The sequence below is a fragment of the Bubalus bubalis genome, chromosome 3, assembly GCF_019923935.1.
Source record: "Bubalus bubalis isolate 160015118507 breed Murrah chromosome 3, NDDB_SH_1, whole genome shotgun sequence".
Classification (NCBI taxonomy): domain Eukaryota; kingdom Metazoa; phylum Chordata; class Mammalia; order Artiodactyla; family Bovidae; genus Bubalus; species Bubalus bubalis.
In genome coordinates, this window is record NC_059159.1 from 29,536,827 (window position 1) to 29,550,085 (window position 13,259).

At 48.6% G+C, this 13,259-nt stretch overlaps 1 protein-coding gene across 11 annotated transcripts in view; it reads left to right on the forward strand.

Moving 5' to 3' along the window:
* SPECC1 (sperm antigen with calponin homology and coiled-coil domains 1) overlaps positions 1–13,259 on the forward strand; it is a 252,437-nt gene that overhangs the window by 150,590 nt on the left and 88,588 nt on the right. For 10 of the 11 annotated variants that reach the window (XM_025278981.3, XM_025278979.3, XM_025278978.3 and 7 more), the window contains 3 exons: positions 3,886–4,093; positions 6,529–6,602; positions 6,928–7,106. In XM_025278981.3, the coding sequence (XP_025134766.3) occupies positions 3,886–4,093; positions 6,529–6,602; positions 6,928–7,106 (461 nt within the window). Of the gene's footprint in view, positions 1–3,885; positions 4,094–6,528; positions 6,603–6,927; positions 7,107–11,378; positions 12,774–13,259 lie in introns of those variants that run through there. The other variant, XM_025278986.3, reaches the window with a different exon arrangement.

Sequence of the window (13,259 nt, forward strand, 5' to 3'; positions counted from 1 at the left end):
TTCAGTGTCTGACCAGCCAGAGGAAAGGCAGTAACCTTGTTGAGATCCCAGCCCCTGTCAGCTCAGGCCAGCCCTGCAGGACAGTCCCTCCCAAGTGGTCTCTGCTGCCACCTGCCTTTCATGCTTGTCTGAGCATCGGGACTGGCTTAAAGCACCCCCTCTCTGGGGAGGACTGGGGCTCCCAGGAATCATTTGACTGATTTGTGATGCAGTTCTGCATGCCCCATTTCTAGAGAAAGTTGACTTCTGAAGAGGAGATGTGCTTGATATACGTGAGAGTGATTTCTGTCTTTAAAGGGAAGCCTTGGAAACCACGTCGCTGCATGTCAGTTCTGTTCTTGAACCAGAGGAGCTGGACCCTGGTGACCTGGCCCAGGGAACAAAGAGCCAGGGGTGCAGGGGTCAGCCAGCACCCAGTAGTCGTCAAGGGCAGGTGCTGGGCTGAGCTGCTGGCTGAGCTGCTCTTTTCTAATGATCTAATTTCTCTCTCCATTAGTTACTCTCTGAGATGAGTCTAAAAATATCTCCCCAGCCCCTACCGGAAGCATGATAAAGCTACTTTTTTTTTTTTTTTTTTTAAATAGCTTTCCAGAGTACATTGCTAAACTTGAGAGAATATTCCAAAATCAAGAAGGAAGAACGTCGTGTGTAAGTGGACCCACGTGCACTGGTCTGTACCTTTACCCACTCAGCCATGCACGGCACCCAGCACAGGCCCTCCCATAGCTGCACCTGTGCTCACGACCCCAACATGAAAGATGTAACGGAGGCCAGAGCTCCTGAGAGGCCGGCAGCCTGAGCTGCACGTGGAGACCCCCGAGTCCTCAGCCATTCCTCACCTGCTCACATCCTCCTGTTTTAGTCCCAGTCAAGCAAAGGACATGTTTCTAGACCTCAGGGAAGTGGCCCTTAACCTGAGGATCTGTGAGGCGGAGCCTGGTTGCTCTGCAGAAAGCCAGGATCTTCCGGAGGCAAGGCCCACAGGTGCCTCCTGTGGCTGCTTGTTAAAGGCTATCAGACGCCAGCCTTCCAGGAGCTAAAAAGCAGTGGCTTTTTCTCCTTAAGAGTTGTCTGTCTTCTGTTTATTAAAGTAGCTATCCTAGGACATAAGACTTTTGGTGTTTTGCATGTGTTGTAATTTTCTTGAACTTACATACTCGGAGACAGAAGGCAGTTAGGAAAGAATAGCTACTGTTGCGTGCTTACCTGCACCAGGGATAGTGATAAACTAAGTATTAAGTTCCATTTAATTGTTCAGATGAGGACACCAGGGCAGGGAGATGGATGGATGCAGGCTCAGTCTGGTAGAACTGACATTTACACGCCGCAGTCTGGTCCAGGCCATGGCCCCACCCTCAAGTGCGGCTCCTCCCCTTCCCCCGCCCCCCAAAGACACCTGCACCCTTTCCCCTCCCCTACACAGGCACTCTCTCTTTTTCTCCCTCAGTCCCTTCCTTTCTTATCCTGATCAAAACCTCCCAATTGACAAACAGTGCACAGCTTCCCTGGTGGTTCAGTGGGAAAGAATCAGCCTGGCAGTGAAGGCGACAAAGGATCTCAGCCCCTGGCCCAGGAAGATCTCACATGCCTCAAGGCATCTAAGCCTGTTCACCACAATTACTGAGCCTGTGCTCCAGAGCCCAGAAACCGCAACTACTGAGCCCACGTGCCACAGCTACTGAAGCCCCCTCACCCTAGAGCTCGTGCTCTGCAACAAGAGAAAAGCCGCTGCAGTGAGAAGGCCTTGCACCACAACCAGAGAGTAGCCCCTGCTTGCCGCAACTGGAGAAAAGCCTGCACAGCAGTGAAGACCCGATCCAGCCAAAAATGAAATAATAAAACTGTAAAAAACAAAATAAGAATGTTATACCCAGAGTAGATATTTTAATAAAATGCAGTACTGTCCTCAGATACCCACAGATTCTGCACATGAAATGCAATTGGGAAAAAAAAATTGTATTTGGAGACTTCCCCTTCCAAATCTGGGAAGAAACCTACTAGGTGTCAAGCTTACATAACCTGCTAAATATACAGCTATTAACAACAAAGGACTGTAGAACCAGGATACAGCTTAAAATAGTAAAGTGATTTGTGTATTCACGCAGTAGGATATTATGCAGTATTTAAAGTAATGACCTAGGGAATTCCCTGGCAATCCAGTGCTTAGCACTCAACGCTTTCACTGCCAGGGGCTTAGGTTCAATTCCTAGTTGAAGAACTAACAGCCCACAAACATCACGGTGCATTAAAAAAAAATAATAAAGCTTTTCTTTTTTAAAAAAAGGACTGACTAGAACAGTGTGTATCATGAATATATCTCAAAAACATAGTTGAAAGCAAGTTACAGAAGTGTAATCAGCACAGTATATACAGGACACAAAATAATAATACAGGACGAGAGCATCTTACATAAGATACAATGCAGTATATCGTACAGTGCCCTGCAGAAGCCTAAGATAGTGTGATATCATTTGTGTAAAAGTTTTAGAGCATCCAGAACAACACTGTGTATTGTCATGGGCACATCCACACACAGTAAACGTGGGAAACTCTGCAAGGAACAACCACATGCCAATTTCTGGACACTCTGGTGTGAGAAGGAAGGTTGAGGCTTTAACAAACCTTGTTAGGGTAAGAGAAGATTTAGCAAACATGGCAAAAATTAACAGTTGGTTTGCCCGTTTTGGCACACAGTAGTTATCTTGTCCCCTTTGGTGCTTTTCTGTGTGTTGAGAACGTTATTGATTAAACTTGAACAGGTGAAGTGAGTGTGCTGTGCACATGTCTGTGTCTGGTGTGTGCACATTTCTGCTGTTGCTGTCCCATTCAGATCAGATCAGATCAGTCGCTCAGTCGTGTCCGACTCTTTGCGACCCCATGAATCACAGCACGCCAGGCCTCCCTGTCCATCACCAACGCCCGGAGTTCACTCAGACTCAAGTCCATCGAGTCAGTGATGCCATCCAGCCATCTCATCCTCTGTTGTCCCCTTCTCCTCCTGCCCCCAATCCCTCCCAGCATCAGAGTCTTTTCCAATGAGTCAACTCTTCACATGAGGTGGCCAAAGTACTGGAGTTTCAGCTTTAGTATCATTCCTTCCAAAGAAATCCCAGGGCTGATCTCCTTCAGAATGGACTGGTTGGATCTCCTTGCAGTCCAAGGGACTCTCAAGAGTCTTTTCCAACACCACAGTTCAAAAGCATCAATTCTTCGGCGCTCAGCCTTCTTCACATCCCATTAGTGTTCCTCTAAAGAAACACTAGCCCCAAGTACTTGACAATAGAAGTTTGGGGCATGTTGCGGAGGTTAGCTTTCTGGCTTCCCAGCAGAGGGCGCTGCTCCATTGTTGCTGTGAGGCGAGTGGCCGCTGTCCTGGGACAGCTCCAAGGAAGGGGCAGGAAAGAGGGGTACTGAAGCAGATGCAGCTTTCTTTAGGGGCTTCTCAGGTGGCGCTAGTGGTAAAGAACCTTCCTCCCAGTGCAGGAGACATGAGAGACTCAGGTTTGATCCCTGGATTGGGAAAATCCCCTGGAGAACGAAATGGCAACCCACTCCAGTACTCTTGCCTGGGAAGTTCCATGGACAGAAAGAGCCTGGCGGGCCACAGTCCATGGGGTCACAAAAGAGTCGTACTCGACTTAGCGACTGAGCAAGAACAACAAGCTTTCTTGGACGCCACAGGAAGGGGCCCAGCATCCATCCATTCGGCCACTGACATCCATCACACTTCTCTGCCTTGGCTGTTTTTGAGGCCCAGAACATAGAGATGGTGCTGGGCACACACATGCCCAAGGTTTCCTTTGCTGTTGTATCAGTGGGCCCAGCGTGGACATGGGGGGAGCTCTTTCCTGTTCAGGTGACCATGGCACCTTGCTTTCTTTCTAGGTGGAAAAGGATTACTCTTACCTAAAGGAGATCTGCGATCACCAGGCAGAGCAGCTGAGCAGAACCAGCCTGAAGCTACAAGAGAAAGCGTCAGAGAGTGACGCAGAGATCAAAGACATGAAGGAGACCATATTCGAGCTGGAGGACCAGGTGGAGCAGCATCGTGCTGTCAAATTGCACAACAACCAGCTCATCAGTGAGCTGGAAAGTAAGTGGACCCAGGTCCCTTATGGGCATGGGTCAGGATGGAGGTGGGGACACTGGTTGCCAGGTCTTCCTTCTGAGAGCACTGTGGTCTCCCAGGAAGAAAGGCCAGTAGAAGAGACAGAATCATCTGTCTCTTGAACTGAGCCACAGAACAACTGATAAAGAAGAAAGGCTGTTGGTCGTGGGTGGAGCGTGTGGGGCGTTAGGCACACACGGCAGGTGCCAACAGCTGTTACCAATGGGATCTGCCAGGTAGAAGGATGGGGGCCTGGGGTAGGCCTCAGGAGAAAACATCCCCAGCATGGGTCCCCTGGACAGTAGGATCAGCTGACTTTGAGACATCGCCCATGTGTTCCTGAAGAGGCACTTGTGTGTGGCTTATTTAGGAACTGGTTCCTACCTCTGAGTAGGTAGGGATATTTTTCAGAGATTAGGTAAACACTGCCTGCTTTGTCCAAATAAGCCTTATCAAATGATCCCATCTAATGTGTTTTCCTTTAGTAACAAAAGACTTAGTGTGCAAGCTTTTAGCAGCACCCGCCTTGTTGAACATAGCACAGTTGGTGGCCTGAAAGGTTCCCCAGTGGGTAAAGTCCCTCCATCTATTCTTGGAACTCTTACTGGTGGTGAATCTACCTGCTTGCCAAAACTTTGTCGTAAACCCCATCCCCCTACCCCCACCCCCCGTGCCCAAATCAACACGGTGCTGCCATAGCTGCTGGTGCCCTGCAGACGGGGAAAAAGTCTGAGTCTCCCAGAGGGCCTCCCCAGCCTGGGTGGGACAGAGTGACCCCGCCTTCCTGTTTTAGCTTGGACCATCCACAGGTGTCTTTCACAGCTGATTCAGTGCCATGTGGTTTGCATTTTTGTGCTTGGATGTTGGTGATGCCTCTGTTTAAAATGGACCCCAAGGGACTTCCCTGGTGGTCCAGTAGTTAAGAATCCACCTGCTAAGGCAGGGGACATAGGTTTGAGTCCCAGTCGGGGAAGATCCCACATGTCATGGAGCAACTAAATCTGTGCGCCACAACCATTGAGTCTGTGCTCTAGAGCCGGGGCACCTCACAGCAAGAGACGCCACTGCAGTGAGAAGCCTTCACTTCACAACAAGTTAAAATGGCCCCAAGTGTAGTTCTGAAATATCATCCACTGTCCCTGGCACAGGAGAGCCAGGACGTATCACGTGCAGGAAATCCAAGCCATGGGGGAGCTTCATGCCTACCAGAAATGCAGTGCCCTCATGTGGACCAAACCTCCAGAGACCAGGAGGGAACCTTCCCAGTCTGCCCCCTATCCGCTTGGGAAAGTGCTGAGTAGAGCAGATGGGAAAGTAGTGACATTGGTAGATTCATGAGATTTAAAAAAGAACCAAAACATTGAACAATGTGGTTGTGAACCCAAATCAAAGAAACGTGTGGTCAGATTCCCAGGAAGGTCTGAAGCTCTCTCGTCCAGCGCTGGTACCCACAGGAGGGAAGTTCCAGCCCGGCAGATGAGGCAGTTCTGAGTGCCCTGGGCTGCAGAAGTGTCTTTCAGATGCCTGCCAATTGTTACATGGGAGAAGGATGCTGTGGGTAAGCAGGTTCCAGAACCCATGGGATGGGCTTTTTTTCCACAAAGATATCGACCAGCGAGCCAGTTTAATACAAACAGCATTAAACTTTGATGAAAACATTGGGATCAGAGGCTCAAGGGAGCATAACCCGTCTTTGCTCCAGGAGCTGATCCTGTGTGCCTGGCAGCTGTCTGTACCTGCCTGGACCATAGACACACCCAGACCCTGTCTCCCTGGGAGACCGGATTCCATGGGTCAGGGTCTGGAGCTTGAATATCTGTGCTTCTGAAAAGTTTCCCTGGGTGATATAGAGTTTTAGCTGCGAGTCAGTTCCAGACTCTGGAAGCTGGTCTAAATATCACAGTAGTAATAACCATCCATTCCTGCTGTTACTCAGAACTCCACCCTCAGGGAGGCTGAAGAGGGAGGGAACACATGTACTCTTGTGTCTGATTCACATTGTTGTACGGCGGAAACTGACACAGCATTGCAAAGCAGCTATCCTCCAGTTAAATAAATTTAAAGAAAAGCCGTTCTTCCACATCACAGCAGCGAAGGATGTTCAGGTTGCTGTGCTGCTTCCAGGCATTCAGCGTGTGAGTGTGAGCAACTGTTGGCTCTCTTCCCGTAGCGCTGTGAGTTTGTGCAGCCTGTCTCTGAGGCTGAACCCTAACCTTACATCACTTACGTTCCCACTCATCCTGTTTCTCTTGGAGGAACCCTCTGCCTCTGGCTCCCATGCTCTGGGCGCTGAGCTGAGAAGCCTGGCCACAGAGGCAGGTCTCAGAGCCCGTGGCAGGACCTGAGGTTGCCTGGCCCCTGAGCTTAGCTCCCCAGAGGCTCAAGACATTTCTGACTCCAGTCTGCCTGTTCCTTTCCAGGCAGCGTGATGAAGCTGGAGGAACAGAAGTCGGACCTGGAGAGGCAGCTGAAGACTCTGACGAAGCAGATAAAGGTGAGACGTGGTCAGAGCCAGAGCATCATTCTACCTGAAGTATCCCCGTTAACTGAGGTGTGGACACCTTTGAGACACACCCTGATGACTCTCTGACCCTGCTTTGTGTAGTAAACTTGTGGGGCCTGGAACCACAGTGTGGCCAGGAGGGAGGTTCAGGCGGCCTCAATTTCAGGGCTGGGACTCCCACACCTACAGGTGCAGCCCCCCTGCGCCTTTTCTCAGCACCAAGATCCCAAAGCCTGTCTTTCCTATGGACACCCCTGGGCCCTGCAACCGTGGCTGGGGCGTCAGTCTGATGTGGGCGCCAACCTGGCTCTTCCAGGATGAGACGGAAGAGTGGCGGCGCTTCCAGGCTGACCTGCAGACGGCGGTAGTGGTGGCCAATGACATCAAGGTTGAGGCCCAGCAGGAGCTGCGCGCCGTCAAGCGGAGGCTGCTGGAGGAGGAAGAGAAGAACGCCCGGCTGCAGAAGGCGCTGGGGGACGCACAGGCCCGTGGAAGGTGGGTCCTGGCCGCTCTCCTCACCCAGGCTGCGGAGGTGTCTCTGCCATCACCGAGCCTTTTCCTTCATTCCAGGTCCCTCTGCTGCTCTGTCCCTGCCCATGGCCAGGTTATAACTAGCTCTGTGGCCAGGTTATAACGAATCCCCTGGCAAAGTTATAACTAACCCATGGCTGGTGAATAGCTGGGTTCATGGCCAAGTTATAACAAGCTATAACAAGTAGGAACAGTCCACCTAGCACCATGACTGCCGTTCCTGGTGATGAGGAAGCTGGTTACCATGAGGACAGAGCTCCAGCCAAGTCCTCTCTGGGGTCTGGAGGAGAGGCTGGTGTTCCATCTCAGTGTTGGTTCAGCACCCTGTGTGGGTCATCCTCACTCGGTGGGAGAAGCTGGCCTGCTACCCAGCCTGGCTGGTGGGTGCAGACCCCAGCCACTGTCCTGGTGCAGGGTGTATCCTTTCTTAGCAGCTCCTGTATGCTCCCTGCAGAAGAGCATGAAATAACTCACTTTATTTCAAAGGGTCAGCATGGAGAACACACATTGGGCCAATACGAGAGATTCCCTTCTTCTTTCGTGGGGACAATCGGGGAGGACATCACAGGCCGCATTTTCCCAACAAGCCTGTCCTAACAGTGAGCTTTCAGAGGAAGCTGTTCCCAAAGTGAGCTCAGAGTTGCTTATTGTTTAAAGTTTAAATGGTTTCTGGGCAAGATTGTCACAGTATTTTAGGCTTCAGCTCATGCATTGCTGTCTTTCCCCTGTCAGGAATAGATGTCCTTAACATTGAGGTTCTTGGTTATTAGAAGTTATTTTGAATTTTAAGATGTCTCTCAATGTAAAGCACAGTAGAATTTAAAAACCCTTAGTAGGTTCTGGATATAGATTTGTACAGCTTGCAATTTATAACTTTTTCAGGGTTGCTGGAGGCTGGATTCCCAGCCTCTGGGTCTGATGTAGTGTCATGAATTTCATGGCAGTGGAAGGGATAGATTTCTGCTCAGAATTCTGTTTTGATTCTCTTACCAAACTTGCTTTGGTCAATCTTGTGGCCCTTTGTTTATGAAAATCAAGATCATGACTGTAGTGAAACCTATACTTTGTGGCCACCAAAGCACATGAATTTTCAGTTCAGGGAGCAGCCAAGTAGGAAAGCAGATTTCATGGTGTTCCCTGTTGAAATGACTGTGGGTCGTTCTGGTTTACTGTGGTGTCTGCTTTTGTTTGCTTGTCCACGTGTCTTGGTTTTCTATTGTGTGTCTTTGGAGGAAGAACCACATCATAACTTGCGTTGCTTCATATATACATCATCTCACAGATAAACAGTGAAAGACAAGCCCTGAGTGTAAGATATGGCCCTCAATAAGTTATTGTATAGATTCTAAGAAACAGATTATATATACAAGCCTGATGTCACAGGACACCTACATGTAGCTTGACCACGTAGGGCCCCCCATTTGCTATACCCAACATTTTCTAACTTAGGGGCACTTTTTTTAAAAACGCAGTACATTTCTCTTGATTTTCCAGTGCAAACCTACCTCCCAAATACAGCAGTTTAATCCCTTATCACACAATATTTCAAAATTCAAGAACTGACACATTACTGAACCTATGCCATCAGTGTGTTTCTTGGCTGTCATTGCCTCAGGCCACCCTCCAGACACTTGCCGGAGTGGTTTCTTACCAGGCTCTGGCCGCCCTGACCAGCCGCCTCTTGTAAGTGTTGGCCTTGGAGAAGTTACTTGCCGGCGGCCCCACCTCTCCCTGAACACACCACCTGAGCCAGACCTGGAACCAGCTCCCACCCTCCGAGGTCCCGGATCAGCATAGTGCTTCCATCTTGGCTGTCTGAGTTCTTGACTTTGACAGTCACCTAACGAGAACTCAGAAGTCATCCTTGGCTCAGCCACAGCCAAACAATGTGCAGAAAATTCTAACGAGGTCCTCCAAGTATTAGTACAACAAAAGAATGTGCAGAAAATTCTAACGAGGTCCTCCAAGTATTAGTACAACAAAAGAATGTGCAGAAAATTCTAACGAGGTCCTCCAAGTATTAGTACAACAAGAGAAGGTAAGAGCGTTGTAGGAGAAGCACCTCCATCGTAACTCCAGGTGGACCGATTCGCCTTCTCATCAGCTGGCTGTCAAGAGAACACAGGCCAGCAGGCGGGTGGGCGGCGGGCCTGGGTGTGCAGACGAGTTAGCGTTTGTTCCCAAGAACTTAGTACCTAAAACAGTGGAACGTTATTTAGCATACTATTTTTAGATGACTCTAAAACTTAGCTCATTAGCTATCTTCAGCCCTGTGAAGTTTTCAGTGGTATTTTTATTTTGGAGTCAGAATAATTGACATTAAGATACATGGCACAGTTAGGCTCTGATCTCACCTTTGCAGGTTTTCTTCCCAGACCAAGCGCCTTCGTCTCTTAAATTAGAAGATAAGAGTAGGTCGGGTTTTAAGGCACCACCCCAACAGGCTCCGCTGTTTTCTGAGACGAGTTGATGGGCTGACCTTTCTCTGATGGAGAGTCGTGGACTTGCATGCCCACTGAACCATCTTCCTGACAGAAGCCTGGGGTCTCCCTTACATATGGCACCTCCACGCAAGGTTGTGGACCTCATCTTTCTCTTCCAGAAGTCTGAACAAGCCTGTGTAGTTTTTGTGGACCTGAAAGTGGGCAGTTTTGCCAGACACATAAATTATTGGATGAAAGGATCATGAATAACTTTTTAAACTCTGGCTGTTTCTTGTTTTGAACCATTAAGGGAAATACAATGAAATTAAAACTTTCATTGAAATTGAAACAACAGATATTCTTCCTGAAAAGTTGAGTCCTTGGGCCTGGCAGTTTCAGAGAACACACATGCAACTCAGCTTACTGCCTCGATGGGCCACACGCAGCCTCTCTAACAAAAGACCCTGTTAGTGAGACATGCATGACGTGGGTGTCTCAGACCAAAGCAGGGACAGACCTCTGTGTGTCTGCTCTTACCGTAAAACTGTTAAAACCATTGTTTACAGGGGACTTACTCGATTTCTGCTGTAGTTATTGTGTGACACCAATGAGCAGCCATGGGAAACATCTTAAAGAGCTAAACACGCTGAATGTCTGTGCATAATTAGCTGTGCCAGCTTCCAAACTAGGACATTTCAGGTGCACGATGCGTCAGCCTGTGCTTCTGGTTCTTGCATTGCCACCCCTGAAGCTAGCAGCATGCAGCCTGTCACTGCCAGCCTCCCTGGGGTCGGCTGTTAATTCTGTGTGTGCGCCTGCATTCTGATGTCGGTTGTGTGCCTCTATGCGCCCTGTGTTGTTCTCACAGCTGTAACATGTCACACCACTCGCTGGGTGTCTGGGGCTGTCACTGGAAGGGAGGTAGGGCATTGGAGGTGTAGCTTCCTGGGTCCCTGGGATTGTCGACATGTCCAACCCCCTCCCCATCCCCACCTCGGGGAGAGGCCAGTTCTCAAGGGGATTCCCGCACACTTTCTGAGCAGACCTCACATACATATCTCCAACTGTTGGGCTGCTGGCATTTTATTTGGCTCTCAGGGCAGAAACTGGTCCTCCAGTATCCCGGCAAGCATCACCCGTTCACTCGCACAGACGTGCATTTTCATAGCTTAGCTTCGCACGTGTGGCATCAGAGAAGGCGCCTGTAGTTCTGCAGAGCTGCGTCTGCTGGATGCTGCCCGGCCCGTCTACAGATTCACTTTGAAAAGTGGGCCGAAGACGTGTGCCTCCCCGAAGGCTTTAACAGTGTGCCAAGTTACTCAGTTGTGTCCGACTCTTTGCGACCCCATGAACTATAGCTCACCAGGCTCTTCTCTCTGTCCATGGGGTTCTCCAGGCAACAATACTGGAGTGGGTTGCTGTTTCCTTCTCCAGCACGTGTGTACACAGCACTTGTGTATCATAAAAGAAGTCCTTTTTCTTTTTTACTCTTAACTGTAGGACAGTAGAGGGACCCACAGGCCATTCTGTCAGTCACGGGCCTGATGTGATTGGTCTCCGTCATCTCTGCCGACACCCTTGTCTATCAGCGAAGGTCTAGTGGGAGGAGCCTGTTCATGGCGTTTTTTCTGTCTGAAGACCTCTTGACTCCCGCAAGGAATGGGAAAAGTCAAAATCTAGGCGTGCTGATCCTGTTCTGGATCTGAGCTGTGCCCCTGGACACTGCCAGCTGTCAGTTCTTGTGTGTAGACTGCGGTCATGTTACATGGAGTAACCCCTTTACCAGCCTGTGCCTCCTGTTTCTATCTTCCAGCTCCATGGTCTCTGTCAGCTAGCAGAGCAGGTGGAGGAGGAGAGGCCGCCCAGCCCTGCCGCGATGGGGAGCCACAGCCATTTCTGTGTGAGAGGGTGCATGTGTAGAGGAGGAATGCCCTTTTCATAAAGAACCAAACGGTCTCCTTAGAACAGCCATTGTCTTCAACAGTCATTGCCAGCAAGTCTCTCTGCCTTTTTTTTTTCTTGTTTTTTTTTTGCATTTTGGAATCAACTCTGCACAAAGATGATCCTTCCCTCTTATTTTCCCCCTCTTTCTTCTCAGAAGATTCAGCAGTCTTTGAAGCACAAAATGAAATTGTTCTGAAAACAAAAGACAAAAAACACAAAGTACGAGTCCGTCGTGAAAACATTTTTTTAGAGACAGCCAGAGTGCTGAGTGAGGTCTGTGGCTTTCCATGTGCAGAGAGAACACAAACCAGGCCACACTTTACTTTTTGGACTTTATTTTTATGCTTCCTTTTGAATACAGTATCCGATAAGCTTGAAATTAACACTAGTTTAGGTGAAATAGGAAGCTGTCCACGTGACATCTCTGAAGAAGTTAGAAAGCCCTACTTCTCCCATGTCAAGCCTTGATTTCGCCTCTTCAAGCTGAGGTCTGACTTCCTCACCTAGTCCAGAACAAGCCACTGCCACATGTTGGGCTGATTTCCAAAATCTCTTTGGGGTTCTGTTAGATGTTTGCTTGATCATAAAAGCTGTGGTTGAATCAGACACTTCCACGTGGTGACAGTGCTGATCAGAACTGCATTGAGAACTCACGAGCATTGGCAAAAGCCTCGTGAATATGCTCACCTTGGAAACTAAAAGACTTTTCCAGTCCAGAATCGTGTAACTCAGAGGGATCCAAGGTTCAAAGTGAAACTGTAAACTGTTGGAAGTGCATCCATTTGTGAAGATCTAAGTCCAGGTCACCAGCCTCCGCCAGACAGAGACCACTGCATCCCTCGTGTGAGGAGCATCTGGACCATCAGCTACCGTATAGGAGACGAGACGAGATAGGACTTCCTGTCTGCTCCGCAGAAACTTAGGCAAACTGATCATCTCAGGAAGATGTTGTGGGGGGTCACTAGAAGACTCAACTTGAGAGGTCACTGTCCTCTCTGTAAGAGTAGTTTCGATACCCGCTGGAATTGTCCTTGTGGGATAGCAATTTATATATCTGTAAGTTTACCTCGGACTGAAAGTCCTTACGATGATACAAAATTCACTTGGCCTGGTGTTTTCAAATATAAACAAGAAAAACACAACCTCAGCTTCAAATGCACAGCTGTCTCTGCCCCACATATTTTGATCTGTCTTTCTTGGGAGACTGTTGACTATTTTTATATATAAGTGTTTATGAAGTGCTAAATAAATATGTAATTATTTAGAAGAGTCTGTTGCCTGATTTTTCACCCCTGGCAGGACCTCCAGGTCACTTTGTTCCCAGTTTTCTGGCATGTGTAGTTTCAGAACTTAAAAGCCACATCAGATGACTAGAACCAAGGCAGAAGCAAAGCTGCATTTTCAGTACCCTTTGTAGACAGGAGGTTGACTTTTAAGTGCAAATGTTATTTTTTAATGATTTCATTATTGGAAATAAGAGCGCACAGAGCGAAGATACTAATTTTGCATAAATGAGATTTTAATTAAAAATTCTGAAGTATCGGAAAATACAGTACATGGAATTTGAGGTCCAGAGTTGTCTTGTTGAAATCTAAAAACATTGTTTGGTGATTGACTGTATTGAATTTCTTCTTAATTGTGAAGTATTATTTAGGTGAACTCATAATAAACTGGAAGTGTTAAACCCCTCTGGTAGCATCCTGGAAGGCAGTCCGTGTCAGCAGTGTTCTCCGCCCACGGAACTGAAATC